This window comes from Sorghum bicolor, chromosome 1, assembly GCF_000003195.3.
Source record: "Sorghum bicolor cultivar BTx623 chromosome 1, Sorghum_bicolor_NCBIv3, whole genome shotgun sequence".
Taxonomy (NCBI): domain Eukaryota; kingdom Viridiplantae; phylum Streptophyta; class Magnoliopsida; order Poales; family Poaceae; genus Sorghum; species Sorghum bicolor.
Window position 1 is genome coordinate 14271015 of NC_012870.2, and position 19686 is coordinate 14290700.

Here is a 19686-nt window from a genome sequence, read left to right on the forward strand (position 1 = left end):
AAGTTTTAACTTGCAGGTAATTGCATTTAATTATATATGGAAATGTACACGAAACTATGGTTTGAGTTGACTAAGACCTTCTTAGGTGCTGAGATTGTGAGACTAAATGATTGATTGTGCAAAAATTATTGAGAGATCATCAGAAGGAAAAAGAGTAAAGATTGAGTACCTTTTTAGGGAAGCTCGGCTTAGGATGTGCTCTTGGAACCTGCTCATTCCTTAGTAGTTTGATCTCAATCTCCTCATCCAGCTGCACACGAACACATTGTACCATGTATGGGTTTATTTCTTGCACCTGTACAAGATGACTCATACCATGCTATAAATTTCAGTTTAAGAAGATGGATATAGATAGTAAACCTTTTGCTGCCTTTTTCTCCCCAGTTTCACTTCAGCAACCTGCAGGATGGAAAGGCAGCCGATGCATAGCAATCCTCAGGAATCAGCGACGGCGAGCAAGCTAGCATTGCAATGGACAACTCACTTGGCTATCGAACTTGATGCATCTGACCACACGCACTTCACTGTGCAGCACATGATCGATTGGCTTCGTGGGTTCCTTTGTTGGAGATTTCAAGGGGATGTCGGAGAGCTAATGGTGAATTCTTAAGAAGAATATACCTGGTTGAGGTCGCCAGTATGATAAAACACCGTCATTCTATGATAAGGACCACAAATAGCAACAAGTTTTGCAAAGAGCCTGCACAGTCATGTGCAAGTTAGAATGAAGGAAATCGAATGAAGCACCCGTTCATGAATTCATCACATAAGACAACGAATTATATACCTTTGTGCCATAGTTAACATCATCCTCAGGTTTCCCTTTATCCAGGAAAGTCTTGGATGACTCCAGCAGGGTGCGGATGAGCATGCAACATGCTGCAAATAGGCAACAAAAAAAAGATTGATATCCATGAATTCTCTAAGAATTTTTTTATTCAACTATTTAATTTAGAAATGAAAAGGTTAGCCTGTAGATAGGAACAACACTGATAATATCCGATGTTTTGAATGGATGTGTCATATCCATGTCATAATTTTTTGTTACTGACTCAACTCCTACCTAAATTGGAGGAGTTGTTATCTGATTCATGGTTCCAGACTGAAGAAATACAACAAAAACGTTAAACCTTAATGAAATGTAAGATTATATTTCAATAAAAATGTAAAATTATATCACTAAATTACCTTATGGCAGAGACCACGGAGAATTACATATTTTCTTAGATCAAGACAATATTCATCTTTCCACTCCAACCAAATATCTTTATCAAGTGTGCATAAATCTGTTAATGTCCTTCCATCAACAGGGGAAAGCTCAAGTGAGCCAAAGTCCGCAACCTGATGGTACAAAAGGATGACAATAAATTAAAGTGTAACTGAAAATAAGTTTTTGATTGCTGCAAGGTAGATATATTACCAATTTCGGCAGCACCGTACCATCATAATACTTGTGTGACATCTCATTCAGTTCATCCAGTGACTACATACAGAAGCATAAAATCAAATAGCATAACATTAAAAGAATGCGCAGTCCATGATGAAGATGGACGTAAACCTTGCTAACTCTCTAGCGACGGGTAGAGAAACAGGAGGTGGGATTTGGAAGGTTACCGTCATAGGAGTTCGTGATGTCGATGGAACCGTGGGAGAAGGTGCTGAGGAGGGCGCCGCCGACGTGCTTGCCGGTGTGGCCGCCCCCGGCGGCTGTGCCCCCGCCAGACGCGCCCCTGGTGGCCTGTGCTCGTGCTGCCTTGGTAATCAGATCATATCCAAGCACAAATAGTAAGTTAGAGTTTGGGTGCTTGTTTTGGCAGAGCATGAAAGGACGACCAGGGATGAGCGTACCTGGTGGCAGAGAGGTCGTGCGGATCCTTGGAGGAGTGCCCGACGAGGCCATCGCAAGGGCAGCTCGCAAGTCACCGGAGAGGTCGCCCGCCGAGGAAGACGAAGTTTGCTCGTGACCTTGGAGTTTTTTTATTTTTTTTCCTTCATAGGCATAGACATATATACATACGTTGTTTTTTTTCTATTTTCCGGTGACTTCAGGAGATTCGAACTTGCGTCGTTCATATTCGTGGGAGGGGAGGGCGTGGCTTGAGAGGGTGAGAAGCCTCACATCAAAAGCCGAGGGTGTGTAAGGTCGTGATCATACTTCTAATCTGGGCCGTTAAATTTGTAGGATATGTGCCGTGAGTCATTGATCTTGCAGGTGGGATTTGCCTGGAGAAGATTTCAATTATAGTAGAGATACGGTAGTTCTGCCGCGTCACGCGTGCATCCGATCGGCAAGGAGAAATGTATGACGGTGGTACTTTTGATAGATATATATATACAGATGGTGCCAGTGATATTTCTACGAGAGAAGAAACCTTGTTGAGAATAATTAATTAAATACTACCAAAATAATATGAACTTTGGTGTGGGTACTCCTAAATAGCGCGCGGTGGACTGTTTGATCTAGATGGTTACTATCATATAAGAAGATCTAGCGATATTTTACGCCCCTTTAGAGTATGGGATTTTTTTCGTGTTCCTGTGTTTTTCTGTGAAAAATGAATTGATTCTTGTAAAATTTCTGTACAATTCTGTAAAATTCTTCCCATGTTTGGAGGAGGCCTTTATACCCTTCCAAATTGAAAGAATATATTTTTTTAGCGAAAAGACCCTCTAAGAGCTTCTTCAATTAGGAGTGTGTTTGATAGGGATTCAGATTTTCTTAAAATTTTCTCATCTAAATTCTCTCTAGAAACATTTCCCTCCTAGAATGATTTTTGTGGAACCATTTAGCTAGTTAGCTAGCTAGAATCTTAAAACTAGAACTAGTAGAATTAGGAGAACATAGGTTTTGGGTATTTCTCTGGACTAGTACTGAAACAAGAATCGGTCCCAAGTGATTCTCTCTTAAACCTTTTGTTCTCTCCTTGAGTCTTTTTTGGCGTTTGGCAACGATTCTACTGATTCCATCCATTGAGAATCTGAAACATTTCTTGCTGCCAAACGCACCATAAATCTCCAAGTATTGCCATCCTCTATTAATTCATAGTTCTCATTAGCAAAAAATAGAGAGTGAAGATGACTTTTCATCATAAAATTAAATGCGCACAAGATTTAGAGAAAGTGAGAAACTATTGAAGGGTAAAAAAATATAGTGATCAATTTTACGATGCTCTTACACTGACATGAGAAAATACTAAAAAAAACTGCTCCATATACATGCATGAAGAAGTGTGCCAAAGCTTGCTTGAGTTAGAGAAATTAAACGTGTAGAAGGGTGGCACCCAAAGTTTAGAAAAATGGGTGCCAATCTCGATGATGACCGCACCAAACACTAGGAAGGCCTTGTTTAGTTCACCCTAAAAACCAAAAAGTTTTCAAGATTCCCCGTCACATCGAATCTTGCGGTACATGTATGAAACATTAAATATAGACGAAAATAAAAACTAATTATACAGTTTAGTTGTAAATCACGAGACGAATCTTTTGATCTAAGTTAGTCCATGATTGAATAATATTTGTCATAAACAAATAAAAGTGCTACAGTACCGAAAACTTTTCACTTTTCGGAACTAAACAAGGCCGAAGACTCATTGGATGTTTTCCACGGATAACAGAAAATCACCCGCAAGACTGTATAGGAGTAGGAAAGCTACATCAGTTGGTCAGCATGGCTGTCAACAGCTCGTTAGACTATATGGTGATGGGCCGCTTTCCTGATGAGAGTATATCAGCACAGCCCAGTGGGCCTGCAACGCTCTAGTACGTCTCACAAATTAATAACCATGCTCTTAATAAGTCTTCTTATTACCAAACAAAAAAAAATTGTCTGTAGATGTTGGAAGAAATGTCGATGGTCCTGAATTTTTTTATGTTTTTTCCTTTTGACGTAGAAGATGGCTTTGAAAGGTATAGTAATTCAGCTGTTGTCATCGACAATTTGGCGGCTTGTGAGGAAGAGTGATTATTAGGCTACTCTCAATGCATGTTTCATGAGAGTGTCATGCATATTAAATAGAGTGTTATATAAGTAAAATTACTGATTTGGCAGGGTCATTAAATGAAAGAGTTTTATCAGATGAGAGAGGAGTTTCATCCCCATAAAACTCATATGGCTCGGTTACCTAATTTATAGTTTTAATAACTGTGTCATAAAACTATACATTGAGACTGACCTTATATACCCGACCTAGTTATTTCGACTGTTCATTTAGTGAGATGTTTAATCACCCAACGATAATACTTCCTTAGTTCCATTTCTTTAAATAAGAAAAATGGAAGTTTCCCGCTGTATATACTGATGAATTGTGTATATACCATCTCGCGGTTATATTTTATCTATTTTAAATGGTATGTCATTTTGACTTTTTTTAAATACAATGCTGAAAAAAGTCAGAACGACATACAATAATGTTTTAAACGGAGTAGTATACATACTTCTATATCATGACAAGAAGCTGCACAGGTGATGGTCGACCACCAGGGGCTGATGATACTACGTACGAGTACGATGACCAACAAGAATTCCAGTCGCCAGTACTACTCAAAATAACAAAAGGGTGCATGCATTTGCCTGAGGTAGCTATAGTCGCCTAGCCGTTCAGGCAGTTGAGCGGCGGATTGTTGATCTACCGCTACCGGTGGCCGGAGGATGAATTAACACCGCCGCAAGAGCTAACCGCCTGTGGATGTCGTGTGTACCGTGTACGTGCTGGCACTGGCATACTGTATGAGGGTGGTTCATCCATTGGCCATTGCATACAAACCGTGTGGATCCTTCAACGACGACGGATCTGAATCTGATCGATCGAGCAGCATAGAGCTGCTGCTAATTAATCAAAGGACAAGACGACGTTTGGCGATTGGATAGCACTTCAATCGATCCTAAATTATAAGCCGTTTGATTTTTACAACACCAAATTTAACCACTTATCTTATTAAAAAATTTGTAAAATATAACTTCTTTTATCGTGTCTTGGCTTATTAACAAAAGTTCTTCAAAAATGACTTGAATTTGACTATATTTGCATAAATTTTTTGAATAAGACGAATGGTAAAATTTGAAGTAAAAAAAAAAAATCAAACGTCTTATGATTTTTTTTGAGAAATCAAACGTCTTATGATTTGAAATAGAGGGAGTAAGTATGTAGGTCTAGGGTGTGGTCATTGACAGAAATGGTCTTCTACTTGACTGATCAGCACGGGTACCATTTTCATCTCAGCTTCCATAGCCTTTGCTTTCTCCAACTCTAGCGTAAGTCGTAACACGCTGGCATACTGCTTCAGGATGAGATCAAACATGTCACTTCATAATTTGTTCTGGTAGGAGGAGTGGAGGACAGAGGCGACGCGTCAATTTTAGAGGCTCCAAAGAAACTTTCCTGTTAAGCCTTATTTAGTTCAAAAAAATTCAAGATTCTCTGTTACATCGAATCTTGCGGCACATACATAGAGTATTAAATTTAGAAGAAAACAAAAACTAATTACACAGTTTGCATGTAAATCGTTAGATGAATCTTTTGACCCTAATTAATCTATGATTGGATAATATTTACCACAAACAAATGAAAAGTGCTATAATATCCAAAATCTAAAATTTTTGCCAACTAAACAAGGCCTTAATTGTCACTGAGACACGCTAGCTAGTCTTCTTTTAACACCGAAAGTTCCAGCGGTGACAGCGATGGTCATCGAGGACGACGAGGTTCTGTGTCATGGCAAGAAGGGCTGTCAGGCAAGCAGGCGAAGCCAAGTCCAAGTCCAAGTATCTGAAGGCAAATCAAATGGGCCGCCGCGATCAGGAGATGGGACGGCCCAGGAACAGGCCCATTGGGAAAGAGAGAGTGGTGTAACAGTAACGATTAGAGAACTCTGAACTCACATCCAAAACTTCCCCTCCACGGTGATCTCGGTGAATCAAAATCCTTCAGGCCGCCAAGGGGTTCACGGCGTAATGTTTGGGGGCTCCCATCCGGGTTCAAATTCTAGGTACGGTACTTTATTCTGGATTTATTCTAGAATTTTCTGGCGCTATGCATTAAGTGGTAGGAGACGTGTCCGTCGACAGCGAGGCGTCTGTGCTAACTTCGTGAACTTTAAGATTTGCAGGCTCAGTCCTTCAAAGGTGCTCATAGGGGTAGAGTTTGCGTACGTGTGTCCAAAATCCTTCAGGCCCCCCAAGTTTCAAAAGAAAAAAAAATCCTTCAGACCGCGTTCGATTAAGGCAAAATCACGGCAGGAATCATTCCGATAACTAAAAGCTTATATAAATTGCATAGCAATTCCGGCCAGGAACTCCGTCAATCGTGGAAAAGCGAACGGGGCTTAATAGTGGTTTCACTAGCTCCCTGAGAGAACTCCTTACTATATACTCCCTCTTCTCGAGAAATAACTTTAACTAAATATATAGTAAAATATATTAATATTTACAATACATAATCAGTAGTAAAACCTAAAACGACACTCTTTTTGGAACGAAGGGAGTATAGCGTACGGAAGAGCCAGAGCCACCTAGAGTTGTACTAAACATAGCTTAATTCTAGAGTTGTGGAGCCAGAGATGGAAGAAACTTCACCAGTAAACCCTTAGGTCAGTCTCAATGCATAGTTTCATGGCACTGTTACCAAGACTATAAACTAGGTAACCGAGCCACATAAGTTTTATAGGGATGAAACTCCTCTCTCATCTGATGAAACTTCTTCATTTAAGGTCAGTCTCAATGCATAGTTCCATGACACAGTTACCAAGACTATAAACTAGGTAACCGAGCCACATGAGTTTCATGGGGATGAAACTCTTCTCTCATCTGATGAAACTCCTTTATTTAATGACCCTGCCAAGTCACCAATTTTGCTTATGTGGCATCATATTTAATGTGCATGACACTCTCATAAAACATGCATTGAGAGTAATGACTCTGCCAAGTCAGCAATTTTGCTTATGCGACACCCTATTTAATGTGCATGACACTCTCATGAAACATACATTGAGACTGGCCTTAGCAAATGTCACCGCAACTACTGCACTTAAGAGCTCGCGTCCCATGGCCATTGTCATTCTTGCACGGTTGTGGCAACCTAACTGCACACCAATCTAGTCTAGGCCAAGAGTGCCTCTAGCACAAAAACTAGGTTTGAATACTGAATTTGAACAAAGTACAATTCTAAAACTTTTCGTTCTACAATGGAAGTCATTTTACTTTTATCTCAAATCAAATATTATTTTTATCTTTGATTAAATTATAGATAAATACACAAGGTTCATTAGATACAAATGAAAAACATTTTGATAGCACATTTATTTAATATATACTGTAGATTTTAATACTTTTTATAAATTAAATCAATTTAATTTCTGATAACAAAACTCTAATTAATGACTTAGAATTTAGAACGGAGCGTGCAAATCAATTTGCAGTTGCAGGTATGGCTGGCTCATTATTTTTATTTTGAAAAAAAAAAGAGAAACAACTTAACGGATCTGTGCGGCCCAAATCCACCGCGGTGCTCCTCGGCCCGCACGGCCGCGCCCGGTCACATCCTGTCCGCAACGGCTACTTCCCCCCCCCAATCCCTCCGCTTCCATTTGAATACCCCAGCCGGGCCTCCCCGAGACCCCGACCAAGCCTCCACCCCGTCTCCCACCGCGCCATGGCCGCCGCCTCTCCTCCCGCTCCCGCCTCCTCATCTCCGCCTCCTCCCGCCGCACCCGACGGCGACGGGGACGGGGCTGGGTGCGGCGCCGCCCGCTGCTCCTCGCCCACGCCCGCGCAACGCAGGAGGACCTCCCCCAACCGCAGCGGCGGGAGCGCCCGCAAGGTTTCGCTCGCTCGCCCCCATCCATCTTGTTTTGTACTACCTAACGCTTTGGCGATTTCGCCCTGTTTGGATCGCCGGGTTCTCGGCTCGGGGCATCGCTCGCGCGGTTGTTGTCGGAGGAATCGAGGTCGCTGCGTGGCCTTCCGTTCCGTGCGAGTGGCGGGCGGCTCTGGTTTCAGCTGTCGGATCTGCGACGCTTGGTTGGAGCGATGCAGTCATCCGATTTGTTTTGTCCAAATCCATCCGGTTTCTATGCAGTTGTTTCTTCTCGGTACAATTCCTAGTTGCTCGAGATCGCTTGTCAAATGTCTGGTCAAAACCCTATTCCTGTTCTGCTAGCCGCGTCTTCCTTGTTGATCTCGGTGATCTCGTATCCATTTATGCAGGAACGCCTGCAGCTTACAACCTGGTGGATCAGTTAGATTACAAATGATTTGATGTGCTATTTATACAGACCATTTTTAGTCCTTTAGGCCTTAACTTCGTAAGATAAGATTTCCTGTGGCATGTTAACTGATGTCGTCATGTGGTTCGGACTTTGTACCTAGACTAATTTAGAGATGGATCAAATAAGGGTCGTCTTTTAATCTTGAATTCAAGTTCATGCACAAAAGATTATGTGAGCCATATGCCCATGTGTCTGTATCAGTTACGTGGTTACAACCAGTGATGTTTTTCTCATCTCAAAAGTTTCGTGCTTGCCTTATTACTGTCCAATTCCTTAGCCTCAAACGTGGTTACAGCATTTTGACATGGAGCTTCATATATATTGAGGCTAGACCAATATATCTCCAGAAACAGCAGTGTGCTGTTTTAGTTCCTTTTTTTCTAACAAAAATAAGTAGCTGCCAACCAATATAATAGATAAATTTGTGACACAGTCATGAAAAAAATGTTTCTACTATTGGAGTTGTCAATTGTTGCCAGAAAGTACTATTACTAACTTTGAAGGTGTATTTTTTCCTTGTTTCGTGTGAGGTACTGAGATGTACCATCATATACTTACAATTCATGATTATCACATCGTGAGCTGATTAAATATTCTGTCTGCTCACCTCTAACCGGTTTCATTCAACTTATAGCCTACAGAAAGTCAGTAGAAAAAAACTTCTGTTCTAGTTTCAAATATTTCCATTGTAACCTTATGATTGTTAAATAAATGGTAACACGTATTTCTGCATTTGGTTCTTGCAGAGTCCGGGGTCAAGAGATTTTGCAGGAGGTTCAGTTTTAAAATCTGTGAATAAGTCAACATTGCACTTCAAGAAATCTAGGAATCGCAGAAGTGGTTCCCCTAACAACTGGACCCCTCGGAAGAAGACTGAATCATACATGAAGAGAAAGATCAAGCATCTTCAGGTACTTGATGAATTATGTGATGCTTCTCACTGATTATGAGTATGGATTTTCAATATTTTTTTTAGTGCATTTTATTGCATTTTGCAAGATTACAGAAGTTGCAATTTAAATGATTTTTCTATTTGAATATTCTCTGTCCAGAGATAAGACAAAAGAAAAAGGAGCAGGAAAATCAAATTCTAAAAACTTTTAATAGTATGAAAAATAAAGGCTCTACCTTTCTGTCATCTGTAGGAAGCTGATGGAATGACTGCGTCCCTCCATGAGACTCTAGGAAATGCAAATCCTCACTATACTAGGATGGCAAGGGAGAAGATAGCAGCGAGAGAGGCAGCCAGAAAGGCAACAGATGCTCGCAAAGCTGCTATGGTTGAAGCTTCATGGTGCAGAATTCTTCGAGCGGCCAGGTGAGATTACTGCCTCACTCTTTTAGTGTCTTTGCTGGACCTTGATGCATTCATTCTTTAATCATGTTGATTATCCTTGATCAATTATTTTATTTTATTTTGCTACAGGATCCAAAATAAAAATGCTGAAGAAGTTATGGAGAAAGCCATGCTACATGCGACTGAAGCATTTGAGGAAGCTCGAGCAATGGGTGTGATGATGTATGACAGACCTGACTGTCCACATCAGCAGTATGAGGTGGAATCATCGTCGCATACTGGAGCACAATCAACCCATAAAGTTACCGCATCATTTCAGACAGCTTTTCAGGTTGATATGGAGGTTTCTGCTGCAGTCAAAAAGGCATTTGTTCAACTTGCAAACTCTCCAGATTCAGCAAAGAGAGAAGAGTTTAAGGAGCTATTATGGAAAATCAGCCAAAATCCTGATTTCGCAGAGACTGGTGAGAATTCTGAAGATAAACAGCAGCTGGTTGACTGTAGTAATGAAGATACAAGTGTGTTGAAACTCAATAAAGAAAACATCAGCAGCAGATGTGTTTCTTCTGATTTCAATACCACAAAAGTTCAAGAATCAATAGATGTTGTTAACATTATGCTTGAAAGGCTAAAAGCTCTTCATGAAGAAGAGCTTGCCTCCTTAGCAGTCATTGTAGCTACATCTGGCCTTAATGCTGCACTTCAAAATGAAAGAAGCAAATATCATGAAACAGGCGCTGAAAACAACATTCGTGCTGGGTCACTCAGATCACAAGCAAGGAGGTATTCTACTGCAGCAAGTTTTATTGGTGTCCAAGGACCAAAGAAAGAAGTCACTTCTGAGTTACCAAGTCTGGATAAGTTCTTGGTGAAGCATCTTTCAAAACTTGAAAGAGAAGTTCAGGAAGCAAGAGAAGCAAGCAGAAAATCCATTTCAGTAAAGTCTGTCACACAAGGTGCCCACAGCCAATTTACAGTCAGCAATGCAAAGGCGCCAGAATCAACTTCAGACCTCAGCAGCATTCTGGTGAAGCATGTGTCTAAGCTCGAGAAGGAGATCCTGGAAGCAAAGAAGATCAACCAAAGAATTCACCAGGTGGAAGGAAGTTGCGAGGATGTCAAATTAAATGACAAACAATTAGAATTTAACAAGATTCAACCAGAAGCTGAAAATAACTGTGATTTAAAGGGAAGCTGTGAATCCAAGGGATCCTTTAAAGACAGCAATCGCATAGAAGATAATTATGATTGTGTGCAAGAAGACAAAGAGAACAAAATTTGGTATTCACGTCAGCTACCACCCTCTGGTGCAAAGAGCAAACAGGGTGGCAAGAGGTTAACTCGAGTTGAAGCTGCTAGGCTGGAAGCACTTAAATCATTTTGTACCATAGATGGCAACACATTAGATGCTGGCCTGGACAAGATCTTCATTAAGCCAATCCATAGATTGGAGAAGGAAAAGAGGGAAGCACGTGAAGGACAAATCAATGTGCAGAAACATCCCCAGAAGCTTGGTCAAAGCGCAACTGTGACAGAGGGTGGCTTAGATGATATCTTAGTGAAGCATGTCTCAAGGCTGGAAAGAGAAAAGATTGACTACCAAAAGAGGGACGCACTGGGAGAAGGATGGAACAATGTGCCACATGATCAGCGGAGGAATGATAACAGTGGCAAATCATCTGATAGTTTAGATCAAGTCTTAGTGAAGCATGTAAGTCGACTGGAAAGGGAAAAGTTGGAATATGAAAAGAGGAATGCACTAGGAGGAGAAAGCAGTGTGCAGGATAACAAGGAAATGCACTGTAACAATGCTGCAGCTTCTGACAGTTTAGATCAAATCTTAGTGAAACATGTCTCCAGACTTGAAAAGGAGAAGATAGAGCATGAAAAGGATGGTGGTATGATCCTGCTAAAGAAGAGTCAAAGACATTGTACAAATGAAGCTGCGGGAAGCCTGGCTGACATCTTTGTCAAGCGTCCAACGAAGCTTGAGCAGGCGAAACTGGCTTCTGCTGCCGAGGAAAAACCAGCTAGTGGCTTAAACCCTGTCGAAGAGCGTAGAAGAGCTAGACAGAAGGAGCTTCTGGATGCGTGGGGAGGAATGGGTCTGGGGAACTCGATGAAGCCCCATGTATCCAAGATTGAGAGGGATAAGGTAATTCTAGTGAACCAAGCACATCCTATGAAATGTGTTAAAGAGACATAACGCTTGCAGGCTGATATCTAAGCTAAAATGTTTCTACTGCTTTCCAGGCTGCTTGGAGGATAGCTGAGGATGAACAGAAGCAGATGGCTGCTGCAAGGGAGCCATGACTTCACTGAACCTGGACAAATATCTGATGCATTGTGCTCCAGCTTGGAGGAAAATGCATCCTCTGAAATCTGAACTCCTTCCTTTTGCTTAAGACAACTGACAGTTGTTTGGGAGGATGAGATGTGAAGGGCGTCATGACCTGTACCAGTGCTGCAAAGCGTGACACTGTCAACAGGTTACATAGATCGTATCCCCTTTATATTTGTTGTTGCCTCTGGTACAATCTCCTTCGGTTGTTGCTCCCTTGTAATTACGTATTATTGTCCAATTCTCCAGCATATAATTGGGAGCAAGTTCAAGTGAAATCAACTCTTTTGGAGATGATGAACAAAAAGGCCCAATGCAGTTTCCTAGCTGCAGTTACTAACTGCTGTGGCCTATATAGATACTGTTATTTTTTTCTCTTTTGTCAACACCCGGCGTAGATTCTGCGCATACATGCAACATTTCTGGTTGCTCTTGCATTTCCTCATGACGGATGAACAACGCGCAAAATGGCCAAATGAATATTTTCGCGTTGCGCGTTGTCTTTTTGACCTTGAGCCCTTGAGGCAGCTTTGCCATGATAACTGTTTGCATACAACTTTGGTGCATTCTATTTCTCCTATAGCTTCTATGGAACTTTGAACTGCAGCTATTACTTTTCCTTCAGTTGACATTTTTTGCATGCATGCTCTGCTCTTTGCTTCTTCTGTGAAAGTTAGGTGAAAAGTTGGGTCATCAGAAAGATAAACAGGGGGTGGACCTAGCTAGTAGTAATGATACCTGGTGCCATGTCGGCCCGAGAGATTACAGAGTGGTGGGGAGAATGTTTATAGAGAGAACTTTTACTGAATGAGTACAGTAGTAACCTTAGTTACCAGTACTAATGACATAAGGAGCAGCTGTGTAATTAGTCTCTTCATTTCGCAAGCTGCAGTGGGGTTATGCAAAACCTGCAGTTACTTTTATTGAATTGTTAATTTCTTATGGGGTTACTTGCTGATGTTTTAAAGCGACTTTTTCTACCACTGTCGCTTTTGCATGCGCACACATGTAAATCATGAACTTACATAGGCACTCACAATGCAAGACTCTATCATAGAGTCCAAAACATTTAATTACATATTATTTATGGTATTTTGCTGATGTGGCAGCATATTTATTGAAGAAAGAGGTAGAAAAAATAAGACTCCAAGTCTTATTTAGACTCCAAGTCCACATTGTTCGAGGTAATAAATAACTTTAGACTCTATGATAGAGTCTGCATTGTGAGTGCTCTAAGGCCAGTCTCAATGCAAGTTTCATGAGAGTGTCATGCACATTAAATAGGGTGCCACATAAGCAAAATTGCTGACTTGACATGATCATTAAATGAAGGAGTTTCATCAGATGAGAGAGGAGTTTCATCCCCATGAAACTCTTATGGCGGCTCGGTTACCTAGTTTACAGTCTTAGTAACTGTGCCATTAAACTATGCATTGAGACTGGCCTAAGCGTGATCATCAACACTACTCAAAGTTAACATGCAAGTAGTAGTTGTCGTTAAATCGGCAATTTGTCAAGCGAGAAGCTGGCAATTTTGGTCAAACTTAATTTTTTTTACTTTTTAAAAAAAATTAAAATAACTTATAATTTAAAATGGAGCGGAAGTACAATACAACCAACAAAACCTTGGAATCCTACAAACGCATTGACCACGTCACGCCATCTCGAGGCTGACTCGCTGCACGAGCCATGGCGACCGCGGCGGCGGCTGCTTCACCACCGGCGTCGTCGCTTCCTGGAGACGGAACGCCGGCATCGCCCTCTGAATCTGATACGGCGGCGATCCGCCGGTGTCCGTCGACGACGACGTCGTCAGCAGGCTCTCGCCGGAGATGTCCGACTCCGAGGCCAAGGGGGGAGTAGCGGTGGCCGTGCTCTCATCAGCCTCATCCCGGCGCCGCCTCCGGCCCCGGCCGCCACTACCACTACTGCCGATGGCCAGCGTCAGCTCCAGCCCGTCGTCCGCTGACGGCGGTGGCGCGACGACGACGCACTCGTCGGCGGGGAGGCGCAGGTGCACGTCCAGCGCGCGCCGCGGCTGCTGCCTGCGCCGCCGCCTGATCTGGCGCCGGCAGCTGACGAGCTCCGACGACAACATCAGGTGCTTCTGGACGCGGTACAGCCGGTGCAGCTCGTGGACCTGCTGCCTGAAGGTCTCTTCGTGCCTGAGCATGGCCATCTTCACGAGCTCCATGTCGCAGTGACTCGCAAGCTTATTCTCCATCTGCACCGACCGTCCTCTGCCCTCAATAAACAACAAGCAAATCAAGAGATACCAACAAGACAAATAACAAGGACATCAATATGCGCTCTACTGTCTAATCATACAAGTAATGAAGAAACTAATGCATCCTCACTCATAAATCATAATGATGCGTGCGTGATTACATTACATAGCACTGAAACTACACCCTCTGGATCACACACATATACAGAGGCAGGCAACTGACGACTGACCTGATATAATCCTGGTTTATATCCACAAAGAAGGTCAAAAGATGCTTGTTGTCCTCTACCTTGCTCTCTCCTTAATTTGTCTCCTTCAGTGTAGTGGTAGATTAGATTCTTCTTCAGTCAGTCAGTGACCATAGATAGATGGTGCTTGAATAATCCAGCACGCATGCATGCAGCATGAGACAAAGAGAGGAGCAAGAGATCTCTAGAGAAGATGGATCGTTTCAGGTGCTAGCTGCAGCCAGTCCACTGCTGGGGAGTGAGTGACTGGAAGGGACTAGGGGGTGTTTATATAACCGAAAACTTGGCCACCATCTCAAATCAAATTCACAATTGTCAGCTGCAGAAAATGCAATGATGCTTGGAGAGAATATTTGGGCTGGCCCTGCTGGCGCCCTGGCCCTGTGCCTTTAGGCCTTGTTCAGTTCGCAAAAACTTGTGAAAAACGACGTTGTAGCACTTTCGTTTTTATTTGACAAACATTGTCCAATTATAGAGTAACTAGGCTCAAAAGATTCATCTCGCGGTTTACAGATGAACTGTGCAAATAGTTTTTGTTTTCATGTATATTTAATACTCCATGCATGTGCCGCAAGATTCGATGTAACAGGAAATCTTGAAAATTTTTACGAACTAAACAAGGCCTTAATCTCGGTTCGGCATGCCGAACAGGCCTTGTTTAATTCCATATAAATTTTGCAAAATTTTTCAGACTACCACATCAAATCTTATGGCACATATATGGTGCATTAAATATAAATTAAAAAATAATTAATTATATAGTTTGTCTGTAATTTGTCAGACGAATCTTTTAATTCTAGTTAGTTTATAATTTAATTAATATTTATAAAATACAAATAAAAATATTACAATATTTATTTTGTAAAAAAAAATTACAACTAAACAAGACCCATAAGCAGTGGCTGGCATGATCCTTTGCAATGCATGAGCTGTCCCTCCCGGAGCAGACAGAGCCTAGTTTAGCCGCTGGGCTGGGCCCCCACGCTATGTGGGCCCTACATGGCCAGAGGCAGGGCCAGGCCAGACCAGTACCGGTTGCCGTACACCGTTTCCCTGCCCTGTGCGCGGCATGGAACGGCAACGCAGTGCATGCACTGACAGTGCTTGTGTCCACTCTCAATGCTAGAAATTACATGTAGTTTCTATACTTATTAATTTCTATAAACACTACATATAAAAATTATGGTTCCAATGGATAGTTTCTATATAATAATTTGTTATCCAATCACATTCATTCTTTCTCTATTCTCAACCAATCATATCACTTCATGTCTTGTATCTCGCGTAGATATGGTTTCTAAGTTAGACCCAGTTTCTATAATTTTTGCTCTCTCCTTTCAATAACTATCTTACCACATCAGCAAAATACTTAGATGAAACTATAATTAATATTTATAGAAACTATAATGGTTTCTGCATTAGGAGTACTCTAATCCGGCTCCAATGGTGATCGGCTATTTGCTCTCCTTCTGTTCTTTGCATTGTCGTCCATGTAGATAAGCGGCGACCAAACTAAACGATGTTTATCGGGAAGCAAACTATAGTGTTGCAAAGTTGCCTATGTGCAAAATAATTCTAGAGGTCAAGAGAGCACATTGGGTCCATCATGTCATCATAGTTTCGATCATGAGAACGGGACATGACGACATGAGCAGTAGGCCACACATATATGATATATATGAGCATCTTTCTTAACACATTTACAAAAGTAAAGTTTAGGCGAGGTGGTCGATGGGTGAAACTCAAATCAAAATTAGTGACCGTTGCCTCGCGAAGCATGCACTTGCTAGCAATAATTCATTTGGGCCTTGTTTAGTTAAAAAAAATCAAAAATTTTCAGACCCGTCACATTGAATCTTTACACTTATATATGGAGCATTAAATATAGACAAAAATAAAAACTAATTACACAGTTCACTTATAATTTACGAGACAAATCTTTAAATTTAATTAATTTATAATTAAATAATATTTATTAAATACAAACAAAATTGCTACAATTTCTATTTTATAAAAAAATTTTGAAACTAAACACGGCCTTAGCCGCAGAGAGAGCAGCGTTGAATACGGTGGTAGCAGCCTAGCAGCAGATTTATGATTAGCATATATGGCCATAATAAGGGATCTGCAGCTCTATCAAGTTACTGTCCACGCTACTTTTTCTCCTACCTACAGGTAGAACTGACAACATTAACAATGATCACATGCCTTGACTGCATGCCCTTTTGAATTGCATGCATGTATGGCGGCGAAGGCGATGGCATGTGTCTGCCTTCACCGTTGGACCATACCATGCGCAGGGCACAGGGCAGGCCCCTACCACTACCAACAGTCTCTGCATCCTCTTGTCAAAAGAAAAAAAAAACAGTCTCTGCATCCGCTGACCAAAACAACTCTACCACACCATACAAATAAAGTGACAGTATAGCCAAAGAGCATCAAAAAAACATTTGAAGCATCCGTGAGTTCAGAAAAACTTGAAACGCATGATCTAGAGGAGCGAAGAGGTAGCTAGGTGAGCATGATCGAGTTGGACGGACCGGAGGCCGGGGCCAGGCAGCTGCAGAAACTGAGATAAAAATGCACCTTTTTTCTGTCACTGAAAACAAGCACGGGCGTCGGTGGATCTTCCATCGATATGATGATCCATCCTCGCTATGACCGATTGACCGGAAGACACGGCGATCGACGCCAAGGTGCGTGCATGTATGTACTGTATCATAGCAAGGTCAATAATAAAACCAAGTGTTTAGCTATAAGCCAAGCGATTAAAGCCAAGTTATACAATAAATTGTCTCATACCTATCTCTAAAAACACATTCTTTTTTCTATTTTTTCTCACAACACTTGTTATTTGGGCCCACTACTACCTATGCATCCGTGCTCAGCTTGGTGCTTACATAAGAGCCAAACTATCATCTCTCCTCTCTTCTCTCCTCCACATCACCATTAACTTAGCTATAAGCCTATTATTATACCGCTCTCATATTGGCTGTGTATCTGCGGACGCACGACACCAAGGACGACGCACATTGCAAATGTGCAAGGTATGTAGCAAGCTCTGCTCGTTCTAGGGCTTTGGAGCTGCACGCATTGATGATTTTTGCATGCTACATCCATTTTCTCTCCATCACTTTTTAAGTGTCATTCTTACCTATTAGTGAGTCAAACATATTTAACTTTAATCAAATAATGTACAAAAATATTAATACGATACATAATTAATGCTATTCGATAGATCTTTGAATATATTTTTATAATATAAACTTATTTATAGATTTAAATGTTGCTAATATTTTCTATAAATCAAATTTGACTAGCACAAATACTATAACAACACTTAAAAAGGGATAGAAGGAGCATGATATATCAGTCCCTGTGTTAGTATTAACACTCTTACGAGGGAATTAGTTTTAGTCGTTTATATTTGCAGCACCGATAACTCTACCAAAAGGCATCACATATGCTGATTGACGTATCTTTCACATTCCTTTTTCTTCAACCAAACTTGTTGAGTAACTCCACATAACCATTGCTTCCAACATTCAGCAATTACTTGATTCAGTAAGACCACTGCTAAAGATGACCCACAAGAGTGAATGATATGGTAATGCATAGCGCGCCACTAATATAAAATTTGATTCTAAGATTAGAGGAAGAAAAAACTTACGATGCAAGAACCAAATAAGATCGTCTACTTGAGGGCGTTTGAAATGATGAAGATTGATGATAGATGGGTTATTAATGGTTGGTCTCGCTTCCTATCGTCTCTCCTCGCCTCCACAATTCGTCTGAGGGCAATTTAGTCACTACGCACAGGCCTCTCACTCCACCACCCCACGCCCAAACTCGCTGGTCTCTCCAAAATTGCACGCACCTCGCTCGTGTGCTTGACCACCGCTACCGCAACCCTGCTATATCGTTGGTTTCATCTTTGTGTTGGACGAATCATTGCAGCCTCTTTGCCCAAGTTAACATGTCGTACAGATCTTCAACTCAAATAAAAACTAAATACTCCAAACTGAATTGAAATCAAATACAATACTACAAAATCGAATTGAATCACAAAGTAAATGTCGCCCAGTCCCATACTAAAGAAAAGACATAGTTTCATCTCGGTCACAAATAAGCTTCATCACGCAAGGCTTGGGAGTCAAGAAATCACAAACCGCCATATAATCCACCAAGATAACCAATAACCAAGAAGTAAACATCAGAGAGGCAAAGAGAGGGAGAGGAAGTCAAAGCCGAGCCAACAACAACGAACTCTCCGAGGCCAAGCTTCATGGCTTGTGAGAATCACATTTCCTGTAGGTATCCTTCATGGATCCGAGCACAAGAACATGGTCTAAAAGATAAACTTTCTCTTTGGTTGGCACAACATTGCCACATGGACGTGGACGACACCTTAGCAGCGCCTGGCGAGCTTCCTGAGCCCATGGCGGTGGCGGCGGCTCATTGTGGCTCTGGGCGGACGAGAGCGTGGGTCTCCTCCGTGCAGGTCGTGGCTCCAGGTGGATGGACGCGAGAGGTGCGCATTGGGTCTTGTAGCCAACCTAAGACGAGGAAGGTGAGGCCGTCAAGGAAGAAAGAAATGAGGACGACCACGGAAGAAAGATGGAGATAAAAGAGCCAAGTTGTGTGAGCATGCGGTGGATGAAGATAAGGTTGTGTGGTGACTTTTGTGCGTGCGATGGATAGGTGAGAGAGAAAAGATGGAAATAAAATAAGTGAAAAAATTAATTAATTAAGAAAAATAAATAGAAGGATAATTCTACACCATTCGCCTTTTTCAACAAACAGAAGAAGTTGTTCTATCAAATTAACTTCGGCTTCATCATCAATAAAGCTGCTTTATCGGTCAAAGCTAAAATAAACCTGCTACACTAACGATGTTGTACCACAGATCAAAGTGCTCATGGCACAGTCGCACTGAACAATCAGACTCAAAGTTGTAACACTGATGAGTAAACTAAATGTTGGCCATGTTTTTATTATATTAGGTAATAGAGATATACATATAAATTTGATAGCTTTTTTTCCTCTCATGTTGCAATGTACGAGCATTTTTACTAGTATATTATTTAAATACAAGAAGTAGATCTTATCGAGGGCTATATCTTTTATATAGAAAGTGTATTTATTCAACATTATACAAAAAGATATGCTTTGGTATGTAATTAATGTGCTCCTTAAATTTTATATTATTTTCTTAAGCGTGTCAATGATCTCAAATAAAAACTTTAAAGCTAAAATTTGTAGGTCTCATTGATAGCTATAACTTTACTGGAAAAAATATCTTCAACGGGGA

The 19686-nt window shown here is 41.3% G+C and overlaps 2 protein-coding genes across 2 annotated transcripts; one reads left to right on the forward strand and one right to left on the reverse strand.

The window, feature by feature from the left end:
* On the forward strand, nt 7613-12453 carry LOC8062526. Its single transcript, XM_002464206.2, has 5 exons — nt 7613-7814; nt 9009-9173; nt 9408-9580; nt 9689-11714; nt 11813-12453. The coding sequence occupies exons 1-5, from the start codon at nt 7647-7649 to the stop codon at nt 11870-11872; spliced, it is 2592 nt and encodes an 863-aa protein (XP_002464251.1). The 5' UTR covers nt 7613-7646; the 3' UTR covers nt 11873-12453.
* LOC8064515 lies at nt 13449-14599 on the reverse strand. The gene is made up of 2 exons (XM_002466789.2): nt 14358-14599; nt 13449-14140 (listed from the first exon to the last, which is right to left on the reverse strand). Exon 2 carries the CDS (start codon nt 14122-14124, stop codon nt 13555-13557), a length of 570 nt encoding a protein of 189 aa, XP_002466834.1. The 5' UTR covers nt 14125-14140; nt 14358-14599; the 3' UTR covers nt 13449-13554.

Coding starts and splice junctions, on each gene's coding strand:
- LOC8062526 (XM_002464206.2), top strand. CDS start 7,647: ATGGCCGCCGCCTCTCCTCCCGCTCCCGCCTCCTCATCTCCGCCTCCT. Junction 7,815..9,008: donor GCGGCGGGAGCGCCCGCAAG/GTTTCGCTCGCT, acceptor TGGTTCTTGCAG/AGTCCGGGGTCAAGAGATTT. Junction 11,715..11,812: donor CCAAGATTGAGAGGGATAAG/GTAATTCTAGTG, acceptor ACTGCTTTCCAG/GCTGCTTGGAGGATAGCTGA.
- LOC8064515 (XM_002466789.2), bottom strand. CDS start 14,124: ATGGAGAATAAGCTTGCGAGTCACTGCGACATGGAGCTCGTGAAGATG.